The 13,874-nt window shown below is 34.2% G+C and overlaps 1 protein-coding gene across 2 annotated transcripts in view; it reads right to left on the minus strand.

The window, feature by feature from the left end:
• CNOT2 (CCR4-NOT transcription complex subunit 2) overlaps positions 1 to 13,874 on the minus strand; it is a 110,086-nt gene that overhangs the window by 8,034 nt on the left and 88,178 nt on the right. For both annotated transcript variants that reach the window (XM_010358718.2, XM_010358721.2), the window contains 8 exons: positions 11,726 to 11,851; positions 9,768 to 9,892; positions 8,719 to 8,839; positions 8,460 to 8,616; positions 5,144 to 5,205; positions 5,005 to 5,054; positions 3,118 to 3,218; positions 707 to 851 (listed from right to left, as the gene is read on the minus strand). In XM_010358718.2, the coding sequence (XP_010357020.1) occupies positions 707 to 851; positions 3,118 to 3,218; positions 5,005 to 5,054; positions 5,144 to 5,205; positions 8,460 to 8,616; positions 8,719 to 8,839; positions 9,768 to 9,892; positions 11,726 to 11,851 (887 nt within the window). The remainder of the gene's footprint in view (positions 1 to 706; positions 852 to 3,117; positions 3,219 to 5,004; positions 5,055 to 5,143; positions 5,206 to 8,459; positions 8,617 to 8,718; positions 8,840 to 9,767; positions 9,893 to 11,725; positions 11,852 to 13,874) is intronic.

Consider the following 13,874-nt stretch of genomic DNA (forward strand, 5'->3'; position numbering starts at 1 on the left):
AAAATCATGGAGTTGTGAAATCAGATAATGTGGGTTATATTCTCTACTAGGCAGACTAAATAAATACAAGGTACTAAATAAACACAAATATGAAACATGAATTGACACTGATGAAAATTTTGCACATGGGACAGTTAGAAAGGTGTTTAAGTGAGGAAAAGTTGCAAAACCAAAATAAAATAATTAACATTTCTCCATAGCTGATTTCTCCCCAATATTTAGCAAAATAGTCACAGAAATAGTTATGGTTAACTTTAAGCCTTTAATTTTCTTTCTTAAAATTACTCACAAATAAACATTCAGATGTATTTCCTGCAATTAGTCCAAGTGTAAAAAGCCTTTTAATATCTGCTTTTACAAAAATCTCATCCTTGCTTAAAGTTACATAAATATAAAAATATATGACTGGGGATGCAAGAAAGTATCTTTATTTTACAATGCAGTAGACACAAAAAATATTTCGAATGTTACCAAGGCTTGTGCAAAATTACAAAATCTCTTACCAAATTCAATAATGTAACTATCAGTGAAATGAACTGTTTTGGGACACTCTTCTAAGTGTCAAGCCAAGGAGATGGAACAAAAGAGTTGGCAAATATGTGGCACATTATTGGAATTGGATGTATTGGTACTTACAAATAGATAAAAGAGGATGCTTCTTTTTTCAAGTTTAGATTTATACATTTGCACATGGAAAAAAATATACCTTAGCTACTTTCCTCCAGTTAAGACAGTCAAAGAAGTAATATGTTCCCCTCTCATAGGTATTGGTTTTCATTGTTGGCTCCATGCCTGGTGCCCTGGTAATCCATACTCGTTCTTCTTTGTGGTATCTCCAATCACGGTTAAAACTTCAATTTTTAAAAGAAAAGATAATTAACTTTTTCCTGTGGCTTACATCAAACATGTTCTACATTTTGTAAAGCTTTCCTCAGGGGGAAAAAAAAAATTACACATAAAATAAATAAATATGAATGCTTGCTACTCATTTATTATGTTATTAAATACAACCCTATTGAAATATAGAAAAATTATTTCTTAATTTGTCCAGAAGGCACACTAATTAATATACACACCTTTATTTAACTAAAGAAACTTTTTATACAAACAAGGATTTTAAAAGTTTTATAAGCAATGTGATAAAAACATAGGCAGACCAAATAGACACAATGTTACAAAAACTTCACTCCTTTCTTGCTCTTCTTAACACTGAAAAGAAATTGAGGTATCTCCAACTATTCGCATTATTTGACAAGAAACTAAATACAAAGTATATCTGAATTAACTATGTAAATTCCACATAATTATTTAAGTAACTTGAAAAGAGTATTTTGAAAAATTATACTGAATATATTTAATTCAAATTTCAGATTCTAAATTCTCAAAAACTAAGAGAAAATCCATTACAATTCATACAAGAGTCAATGAGAATTTACACTACTTGTAAACTGAGGAAGTAGCATCCAGAGGAGGTAACATCCCACAAAATAAACCTCCATGTAAAGAAATGCTTTCCTACCAACATAATGAGGTAGTTTTTAAGACATAAATATAAGCCGGGCGCGGTGGCTCAAGCCTGTAATCCCAGCACTTTGGGAGGCCGAGACGGGCGGATCACGAGGTCAGGAGATCGAGACCATCCTGGCTAACACGGTGAAACCCCGTCTCTACTAAAAAATACAAAAAACTAGCCGGGCGACGAGGCGGGCGCCTGTAGTCCCAGCTACTCGGGAGGCTGAGACAGGAGAATGGCGTGAACCCGGGAGGCGGAGCTTGCAGTGAGCTGAGATCCGGCCACTGCACTCCAGCCTGGGCGGCAGAGCAAGACTCCGTCTCAAAAAAAAAAAAAAAAAAAAAAGACATAAATATGAAAACAGAACTGCCAGTGATAGATGAATGAGTGCCTGAATGTATTTATTTACTCATGAACAATGAAAAGGAACAGGTAATGATCTCTATCTCACAAAAATGAAAGAAAAATATAAAGGAAAAATCCTCTCAGTTGTGAAATGAAACAATTCATTATCAACATAGTGAATTTTATACTTTACACTATGTCATCGAAAGCCATTTATAGAAATGTTACTAGAAATGCTATGAAATACTTAAATTTGAGAAAAGTTCTCCCAATCATAAGGTCATAAATAATTACTAATAATTTACAGTAAACATGATAAATAGAGTTGTCTATTGATAACAAAATGTGTTACCAACTATACGTATGAGTAATGACAGAAAATTTATTTTTAGAGCATCAAGTAAATACAGAACTGCTCAGGGAAAAAGTTATCAATGAACCAATTTCTTTACATTAATATTTGTTTACATTGGCCAATAGGCTGCCGATAATGAAAATGTGTACTTTATTTAATCAGCACTTCAAAACATACAACAAATATGCAGTGCCTTGCTTATAAGTAATAATGTTTATGAAATGATGAAATTCAGTATCTAATTATTTATACATACGGTTCCACAAGCAGTAAAAATTATAGTCTTGAATCATATCGTATAACTCACATGTTTACAAAAATTAGATTCACCAAACCCACGAGTTACGTCAATTCTGTGTTCTTACAAATCTGGCATTTATTAATTATTTTTAGAGACAGGGTCTTGCACCATCAGCCACACTAGAGAGAGTGCAACGGCACAATCACAGCTCACTGAAACCTCAAACTCCTGGGCTCAAGCAATCCTCCTGCTGTAGCCTCCCAAGTAGCTAGGATTATATAGATGTGTGCCACCACACCTAGCTAATATTTTTCTTTATTTTTTGTAGAGATGTGGTCTTGCTATGTTGCCCAGGCTGTCCCTAACTTCTGGCCTCAAGTGATCTGTCCACCTCAGCCTCCCAAAGTGCTGGGATTACAAGTGTGAGCCACTGCACCCAGTTTCAGCATTAAGTTTGAAATTCTTTTTATGTATATAGATTATGAAGCCATGGTAAGATATGGTTTTAATCTAAATTAAATTCACTTTAATGAATGTAAAAATAAATTTCTTGATGGAGAAACAGTCCCATTTAAAGATAGCCATCATCACTTAAAGAAAGACGTTTTCAGCATAGTCAAGATCCACTATAATACAAAAGTGATTAAAATACTTTGAACATACAGCTCCACTGCAGCTAAAAGTTGTAATACGTCTCCTCCATTCATGTAATAGAGATAGAAGAGAAGGTCTTCACCATATCGGCCAAGTTTTATCGCAGCCAGCTGAAAAAGAAAAATAACTTATTCTGAAATATAAAACAAATCTGCAAATCCTAACATATAGTTGCTACTACTAAAGTAAAAATGGAGAGATAAACAAAAACTCCCCACTTTGTAGTGGATAACTGTTATTACACGATTACACAGATAGGTAGTTATGACTCTAAAAGGCAATTTCCTCATTTAAATGACTCAAGTCATTTAAACAATTATTTCTGATACATCTATTTGATATGCTGATTGGAAGAAAAGCTCAATAAAAACTTCCAAGCAAGATCCACTACAAGGATTTAATACCCAATGGGGAAATGATGCTAACAATAGCATTGTGCTCAGAGATCTAGGACTTGTATTCAAGTCTTGGTTTTATTATTCATTAATATGACTGTGTCCTAGTTATTTAACATCTCTTAGCTTTACTTGTCAAATGTGGACAATGACACCTATGAGGGTTACTAAGAAAGTAAATAAAATGAGTGAAGGTATATGAAAGCACCTTGTAGAGTACCAAATATATAGAAGGCTTATAAAAAATGTTAACTGAATCTATATCTGACAGTGATTCACAAGTCAGTTGTATGCTTCCAGCAAATCACAGATGATGAATACAAAAACCATAAAGAAATGGCTTTTTAGTTTGTTTAAATAGATGCCTGAAAGATAACTGCTTTACATTTCTCTCCACAAGGTAGAAACATAACTGCCTACCAAGAAATTTTCACATTTAAATAAACCTTAAAAGTGTACCAAAACAACATTTTTATCTTGTTATTTGATCCTATATCTAATTACTTATTTGGCTATTACAGATTATCTGAATGTAATTTTTCTCTCCATTCATGCTATCCCTATTCAGGCAGCAGCCCCCATGTGACAAATTCTCCTAAATTAGTATTTCTCGAATTGGCAATAAGAAAAGGTTCTGGAACACTTAGGTAACTGGAGCGAAAGAGCTCTATAGTGGGGGTGAGAGCAAATCACACAATCCACAAATAGAAAATAGGAGACCTCTCGATCTCATACTTCTTGCCTTCCATCTACTGAAGTATTAAAAGACATTGAGAAAGGTATCCCTTTTACTTGCCTGGCCACAACGTCAACATCCACTTGACCACAGAACTGTAAGGCACCCTCAGAATGCTGTCATATATATACACATACACATACACATACATATTTATACACAAATATACAAAACTGTATTATTTTTTCAATAAATTGTTGTTTCCCAAGGCTAAAATTTAGATATCATTGTGAATTTTTTTGGTAGTAGAAACACTCAGTTCTAAAGCAAAAAGTGCCACCATTTTCTTAGATTGAAAAAAGAGAGATTAAGCTGTAATCTGTTGTTAATAATTACTTTAGAATTAGAATTTTAGGTGATTTAAAAAAATGGAAATGAAAAAATACAGAGAAAAGTCAAGGTCATAAATAGTTTTTAAAGATACAGACCATCTCATTAAAAACACTGTATCTGTAATACTTGTAAAGAAAATCTTTTTACTGCTAAGATCATAAAATAAGATTATCAGAAGGAAATTTATCAAATGTTCCAATCTAGTTTATTCCCATCAACTGTGGTTATGGTTCTAACCTGTTGTTAAATATAAGAATTTTTATTTTTTACCAGTCCTAACATTTACCATTTAACATGTTAACATGGACATATGAAAGCATATCCCTGAGACCATTACTAATTATTTCAAAAATAGTATGCTGCCTGAACTGAAAAACACGTGAAAAATAGATAAATTCATGCTGACTGAGTAGAATAATAAACTACACTCACCTTATCCCTAATGTGAATGTTCGTTAAGTACTCAGATGGAACATGGAAGTCTGGATAATAAAATGAAAAAAGCCTTATTAACTGATTCTCAGTTGTAAATTTCTTTTTAAAAGGCCTAAACACAAATAGATTCTCCTACCTATGTCTTGAGGTCGACAAGGTGAAGATGCCCAGGGTGATGCAAATTTGGGGTAGAGATTTCTGAATAAGGAGGAAAAGAAAACATTTTGAAATCCAAAGCAGAAAAACAGATTTCTAATTTTATTTCAGGAAAAACAAAGACTCCAAATGTAAAATGACCATCTTTACTTCTAATTCCCTTACTTGGGTTTACTGACTTATACAGAAGCAAAGGAAGAATGCATGTGTGTGTGTGGGGAGGAGGTGTATGTGTGTGTATAAAATATGATAAGACTCCTTCCCTCAGTATTCTTGCAACACAGTATAAATAACACAACATATCACAATATACAAAACACATGATTAAAAATTTTCTACTTTTACTTGACTTCAACTCAAGATGCTTTAAATTCTTCAATACCATGCTCCCAATTTAAATTACTTTCCCACTTATTTATGTGGCAAGAAGAAAAATGAGTAACTATTTGTAAAAGTTTAAATTCATCAATATGTACTGAGTGCCTATTATGTGCCTGGCACTGTTCCAAGAGCTTATGACACGTCAGTGACCAAACAAGATCACTGACAACATGAAACTCACTTTCTGGTTGAGGAATGGTGGATTGGAGGGAGGCAGACAAAAATCAATTAACAGAATAAATAAATAAACAATGGCCCATGTTAGAGGGAACTGGGAGGGGAGACTGGACACATAATTATTAAATAGGGTGGTCAATTAGGTTTCATTAAGGTGGTCAGATCTGAAGATTTGAAGGCTATGAGGGAGATAATCTTAATTATCTGGCAGAAGACTCTTCTAGTCTGAGGGAACTGCTAAAGCAACTAAGGCAGGGACATGACTGACATGTCTGAGATACAAGGTGGCCAGTGAAGCTGGAATACAGTGAACAAAGGGAAAAGCTGTTGAGGTGGGGTTAGGGGACAAACAATAATCATGTAAGACCTTGTAGGCCTGTAAAGATTTGGGGTTTCTGGTCAGGTGCAGTGGCTCACACCTGTAATTCCAACACTTTGGAAGGCCAAGGTGGGCAGATCACTTGAAGTGAGGAGTTTGAGACCAGCCTAGCCAACATAGTGAAACCCTGTCTCTACTAAAAATACAAAAATTAACTGGGCATGGTGGCACATGCCTGTAATCCCAGCTACTCAGGAGGCTGAGGCAGGAGAATCGCTTGGACCTGGGAGGCAAAGGTTGTAGTGAGCCAAGATAGAACCACTGCACTCCAGCCTGGGCAACAAGAGCAAGACCCTGTCTCAAAAAAAAAAAGATTTGGGGTTTTTAATCATAACGAAACCACAAACTTTTACTGGGTGTTGAGCAGAGGAGTAATTTATTCAAAAAGAACTCTCTTGGCTGTTATATGAAGAGATTGTATGAGAAGAGGGATAAGGACAATCAGTTCCCCCAGGAACTGGCTAATGGAGTATTCAGGCAAGAGAGAATGATTCAAACAAGGGTAGTAGCAGTTAAAAAGTAGTGAACTTTGGTCAGATTCTGTATATATTTTGGGAAAAGCCTGATTATGGGGTATAAAAGAAAGAGGAGTTAAGAATAATGTCAAGCTTCTGGAAGTACAGAGTTACCACTGACTGAGATTGGAAAGGCTATAGACAGAGTAAGTTGGGGGGTGATAATTCAAGAAATATTTAATTGGCAATTGAATGTAGAAATCTCACACTCAGAAGTATGGAATGGAAACATATGTTTGGGATTCCTTAATATATATGGTATTTAAAACAATAAGACTAGAAAAGACCATAAAGGATATAAATGCAGAGAAGAGGAATGACACAAAGAGGTCAAGAAGAAAAGGAGGAGGCACCAGCAAAGGAAACTGAAAAAGACCAACCAGTGAGGATGAGGTAAAAAATGGTGCTCTCAAATTCAAGAACAAGAATGTGTATCAAGGAGCAAGAGTTTCTCCAAGTGATCACTGAATTTAATAACATAGAGGTCATTTGGTGACCTGAATAAAAGCAGCTTTAGTGAAGTGGCGGGGACAAAATCCTGACTGAAATGGGCTTACCAGAGAATGGAGAAGACCAAGTTGGAGGAAGGGAGACCATTCTTTGAAAAGTTTTGCTTCAAAGAGAAATAAAGAAATGGGAAAGTAACTTACAGAGGAGATTGGATCAAATGAAGATTTTAAGATGAAAGAAGTAACAATGTATTTCTATGTTGATGAAAATGACCCAACAAAGTGTGAAAATCTGTTGTTAAGTAGAACGCATGGGTCAATTGCAGTAATAGGGTGGAAGACAAGAATAACGTAGATGTAGATGGCTGTAGGTAGTCAGATTTGGTGGCTAGATTGTGCTAAATGTGCTCTTCTAATTGCTTCCATCTTTCTTAGTACAGTAAAAGTAAAAAGCAAGGTCATCATTTGATAGTAAGAACAAGGAGAAAAGGTATTAGGGGCATGCAGAAGTGTATGTAATTGTATAAGAGAGCAAAAGAGTAAATGGACTAAGCATGCAAGGTATAATTATCCCTGGTCGAATTAAGAGCCTACTTTTGAGGTTCCTGGGTACGAAAATAAAGGAAGCCCAGGCAGTGATATCATGTGTTTTTCTCTAGCAGGGCTCAGTAGCACAGGTCAGGAATGAAATAGGCAGAAACAACCAGTACTGTAGCTTTGGCCATGCAAGTATAACAACATGAGAAAATGGCAAAGTAGTCATGGGATATGTAAATGAACAATTATGACTGACCACAGAATTTCATGGGTAAGAAGGGAGTTGATCACAGAAGAAGAGAGACAGGGATATGGAAAAACAGTTAAAACACAGAAGAATCAATAGATTGAAGGCCCCAGTGGAGTGAAATGATTACAGGAATTACAGTACCAGAAGAAGATAAATAGAAAATAGAAAGTGGAAGTCGGAAAGCATGTGAGCACAGATTTTAAAATTGAGAGACTGCAGTTACTAACAATGACTAGCTCAAACGGTTAACTAAAGGAGTGGCTGAAGTATACTACAGGACAAAAATTCCTGGAGGAAAGAAATTCAAGGAGCTGAGATTTCAGGATTGTGGAAGGTGTGTGTATATATATACACACACCTACATACACACACACATACTTGCACACGCACGCACACACGCACCCACACACAGACATATAAAATGCCAAATTATAAAAGGAATACTGCAGCGTGCCAGTGATCTAAGAGCTAATATGAAAGGGAATGACCCAGAGAAAAAACAGATTACAATGAGTAGCAGTAGGTGAGATAATTTGATGACATGATATTAAAAACTGGAAGTCTGAAGAGGTATTATGTATAAACATGGAAAAACAGAAAAAACTTACTCAGGAGAGTTCAGATTGAGGCCTAATGTTGTTAAGTCACTTCCTAATGCAAGATGTACCATTCCTGGGTCTGTCTCTGCTGCCCTGATAAATGTTAACAGGCCAATCATTCCAAATTGGTCCGTCACCATCCCTTGAGGAATGTTAGTAACCCGACCTGGGTAGAAAAAACACAGTTGCTTTTATTTTCAAGGAAAAGTTAAAAAAAAAAAAAAAAAAGCATTCTATAATATCTTTGACATAGATTCTAGAGTCCCACCATCAGGTAACACCTGGATCCCTTTTTTCTGCTGGTTATTATTTTGTGTTGTTGAACTTTTATCTCCAGGGAATTTGGGTCCATCTGTACTTGAAGTTGTCTTGCCAGATGTATTCAAATTCTAGCATGAAAAAAATTAAATGTGACATTAAAATTTGTTAAGTATACAAATTAAAGTTCACATATTAATACCTTGCTATTTATTCTTTATTATATTTAAATTGGTAGTAAATTATTACCTGTTTTTCAAGTTCTATAGAAAATTATTTCCATCACTGTTCCATGGTATACAAATAAATCCTATATCATCCACATTTGAGTATTTAAAGAAAAAGAAATCAAGGGAAAATATTCTTATTTATCTCAGATCTTCAGTCACAGAAAAAAAAATCTATCTCTTTCTCAGGTCTTTATGCTTTGGGATACACTTGAAGTTACACTCCTCAATGCTTTCATGTAAAAGAGAAACTAAATATAGTACATTACCTAAAATCACCAAAGCTACCTCAAAGATAAGTTAGAACATGTAAGCTTTAAAACTTTGTACTTATTCTAATTCTTACCAATCTTCTTTATCAATTATTTTAATAATATATAAACTCCCATCACACACACAGAAAAGCTATTTTCAGTGAAATGTGGAAGAAATAAACATATTTGTTAAGTCAGAAAGAAGAAGCTGAGTTGGCTGAATCAACACAGGTATAAAAATGTGTATAAATTCTTCAAGGAGAAAACTTACTCAAGAAAAACACAGCTCCTTAGAAGGCTATATTATCAAACTTCATGGGATCCAGCTGACAGGGACTACAATAAAAGTCTAAATTAACTCTGAGAAGTTCAACAGAAATTTGCAAACCTATATGAAATAGGAAAAAAATAGGCTATCTTCTAAGTTATAAAGCTTTTCCACATTCTTCAGAAGTTAGATTATTACAGAAATCAAGATAAAACAGTTTTGTAATAGTATTTAGTAAGTAACTGTTAATATAAGAGAAATCTGAAGGGAAAAACTACATCACTCACTCACATAGTTCTCAGTTACTTACAGATTTACTGTCATCATTACTTGATGTTGGATCTTTATAACTGGAGCCTGGTAATGCTGGAAAATCTTCATTGTGTATTGAGAAGTCCTGGGATTGTTCATTTGCTGGTTTTGTTACCATTCCAACTATGTAATGAAAATAATCCGGAGAATTGCAATTGATACTTATGATATTTTGCTACAGATTATAAAGTTAACTTTCCTCATGATAATATACCAAAAGGTTTCTTTTTTTTAATGCTATGAAAGCGTACTTCAAAAAATTAGTATCCAGGGTAACAATGAAGAACTAAATTTTCATTTACTGATTAATAACTCAACATACAAAATAATACAAGGGAAATCAATAGTAATCTTGTACATCTACTGTCATGTGTAGGTGCTTAAAAATTTAATTTGATATTGGATTAATTATTAACAATTTTGGTTTAAAAGCTTGTTTTATTTAAATATTTGACTAGATATAAATACCAGTTAACTGTCAAATACAAATGAACAAAATAAAATCTAAAAGAATATGTCAGTATTCTACTTGAAAGCGACTTACAGAGTGAGCAAATTGCAATCAATTATAAAACAACTCCATATTATTTCAGATTTTCTTGGACTCCATGTTATAGATGTAAAACATGCAAGAACTGGGAAATAATCCTCCCACTATACTTGGCATTAGTCAGGCCCTTATTGGAGAACAATATCCAGTTTGGGGCTCCACAATTCAAGAACGATATGGAGAAACTAGAGATGGTCCAAGGAGAGCAACGGGAATGATTAAAGGGATGAAAAAATGGACCTATGAGGAAAGGTTAAAAACATTAGAGTCTGAACTGAGAACCAAGTAGCTAGGCACTCAACTTCCAGAGCAGATCATTTTTTTTTAAATTTTGGGGAGACTAATTTGGAAACTTTAGAATTTAAACAATACATTTTTCCCTTCTTCATATACTGTTATTTGTATTCATATCTGAATGGCACAGAAATCCTTCTTGGTTGAAAATGTGATCAAATATTAATTCTATCTTAAAATAATGGATGAACTGATTCTTTTAAATCCACCATTTTGTTACTGGCCTCCATCAGGTTTTCCCAAAAGAAAAAAACTATGTGATAAAAACAGTATAGCCACATTGCTGTCACAGAATTTTCATGCCCAAATTGTTACACTGTTATTGCATATGTTTCCCCTCCTTTATTTCTGTTTATCCCTGATTAGCCAAATCTCTTATCTGTTAGAGACAGTGGAAAAGGGTGATGAAGGATATTCATGGAAACCAACAGTCTGCATAAGCTATACATGACCCATGAGCAATGGTTTTCAACAGGGGGCAATTTTTTTTCCCCAGGTGACATCTGCCAATGTCTGAAAACATTTGTGTCTGTCACAATAGAGGCTGTGGGGGTTGGAAACAGAGAGTGCTACTGGCATCTTGTAGGCCAAGGCCAGGAATGTTGCTTAGCATTCTATATAAACACCACAGCCCCCCCACATCTCCTCTCTACAAAGAATTACCTGGCCCAAATGTCAACGGTGTGGAGGTTGAGAAACCTTGGCTCAGAAAAACATCTTCAATGTATAGTCAGTCATTATTAATCACCAGGAATATATTCTTTTGAAAAAATGTGTGATCAATTAAGAAGAGAAAAGGCAGACCACAAAAATAAATCACCTAAGGTAAACTAAGGCAGGGATAACAGAAGAAAATTAACTTCTGAATACCAATGAGGACTTCCTCTTGGGTTTTTGTACAAAGTTTTCCCATTTAACTTTGCTACCACGGTATTCTGGGAAGAAAAATCACTTTTAATATATCAATTCTGAAAAAATTACACTAACCTGATTAGAAAATGCAAATATATATGTACACACACACAAACATATGTATATGTACATGTAAATGCATGTGTGTGTGCACATACAATGGAAACTTCTCACTGGTCTTCATTAAAAAGCTTAATTACCATAAGGAGCTCTTCCAGCCAAGGGGTTTATTAATGGAGTTGGGTTACCACTTCCTTCCCTTCTGTTTCGGTCTGCTAATGCTGGGAAATCTGAAAGGTCCAATCCTGTCACATTTTCACTTCCGTCTAAATAATAAGAAAGAACACTGGTTACTGATTCTACAAATATTTTTAAGAGATTATAAAAACCAACCATAATATAATTAGAAATGATTGTGCTTTCTTCCTAAATAATGCACGGCACTGTACTAGGTATATGTAGCTGCTCAAAAGATACTTGCAGACTGATTTCATGTCAAAGAATTTCATGAACAATTTAGCAAAGCAATACGCAACCAGCATAATAAAAACCCCCAAATCCTAGAGATACAACAAAGAGAAGAAAAAACACATATTTCCCCCGTGGAAGATGGTAACCTAAAATTATAGCTTGTGAGCTAACAAGAGGGAGATTGTTACGATATAACTGGTCTTTTCATTATGCTCAGATGGAGGTTATATCTAGAATGCTTGAAGCTTCAGTTACACACAAATGGTGACAATGATAGTGCCTCCTGCAAATGGCCAGAAAGATAGCTGAGGCACAGGCAGTGACGCAGAAGCCCTGAGGACTTCCACCTGTAATTGATTGCGTTCATATACAAATGTGTGTGCACACGGGTGCGGTACAAAAGGGTAGCAGTAGGGTTCCCATATATGGTAAATGGGTTGGAAATACAGAAACACGATACAAAGCCCAGAAGTTTATATTACCTATTACACAGTAGGCGCTCAATAAATATATATAGAATAAATTAAATGTATTTTTGTTCATTTTAAGTTAAAACAATCAGCTGGCTTCCTTTAAAAATTAAAATTTAACCCAACTTCTCTACTTTGTCTATTTTAATCATCTCAATTTCTTAACTTTTTAGTATTCTTATAACCTTGTGTTCTTAATTTTTGAAGAAAACTTTCTACCTTCCTTTTAGCCTGTGCTATAGCTTTTAATTTTTGTTTCACCATTTTCAGTTTATTTTGCCATTTCCCAATTAATTTTTAGTTTTCTCCAAATTTCACAACTGTAAGAATCTCAAACAGCAAATGTTATCTCAAGATTACTTTGTTGACAGAAAAACAACAGACACCATTAATTTATTAACATTCAAAGACAGGTGACAATTTCAAATTACAAGGGTAAAGGATAAATCATTCATACCTGCTGTTTACAAAAACTGCAGTTTATAAATTTATTTCTGCAGTTTAAGAACTTTGAATTAAAACATCATTGAGTAAGACAATAGAAATTAACAATTTATATCCTTCTTCAATTTATAATTTCTCAAATTCTTTGATTATAAATTAATTATACATTTTGAATATATATTAACTTCTAATACATATCTTTAGGTCTTCCAAGATGGAATTTAAATTTGCCATATATTATTTGAGACTATGTTTTAAACTAAAAAAGTTAATCAAACCCCAATCTATATTTTTAGGAAAGAACTGGGCATTTTTCTAGCATAAAATACGCTTAGTTAAAACAGAATTGAAAAAATAATTATCGTTTTATAGCACTGTATAAAACCATAATGCAGAATCTAAGATGGCACTGTCAGACATCTTTACTTGTTACTTTACGTCACATTTAGGAAAAAAAAAAACTACAACTAAATTACGATATGCAGATGCAGCCTGATTTCAAAGACATTAAAGTATGAAGAAATGTACATTTTAGAAACAATGGAATATACTATTTCATACTACATCTTGAACACAAGCTACCACTTACAAATGCTAAAATTTGGAATCTTTTTTCAAAGCTTTTAATCTTGTGTGGTTAATCTGTGCTGCTGAGCATACATTAACATTTAGAAATTAAAAGCTCATAGCTACAAATGACATTTCCTTATTAAATCTTCTCTTGCCTCTACAAACGCTCCATTTCAGTGAGCATTCTTTTACCTTTCACTTCCTTTACACTTAATTCTCTCCCAATTATGCTGTTCATTTTTGCTCCTATGATCATAACATCCTTTATTTCCTTTCTCAGGAAAGGGTCTGTAGGGTGGAGAGGGTAAAACCTAAAGCAAAATAGCAACAAAGCTTCCTGTTCTCTTCTATCTGAAGCAGTTGATAAAAGAAATAAACCAAAAGACTGCAGGAA

The sequence above is a fragment of the Rhinopithecus roxellana genome, chromosome 10, assembly GCF_007565055.1.
Source record: "Rhinopithecus roxellana isolate Shanxi Qingling chromosome 10, ASM756505v1, whole genome shotgun sequence".
NCBI lineage: Eukaryota > Metazoa > Chordata > Mammalia > Primates > Cercopithecidae > Rhinopithecus > Rhinopithecus roxellana.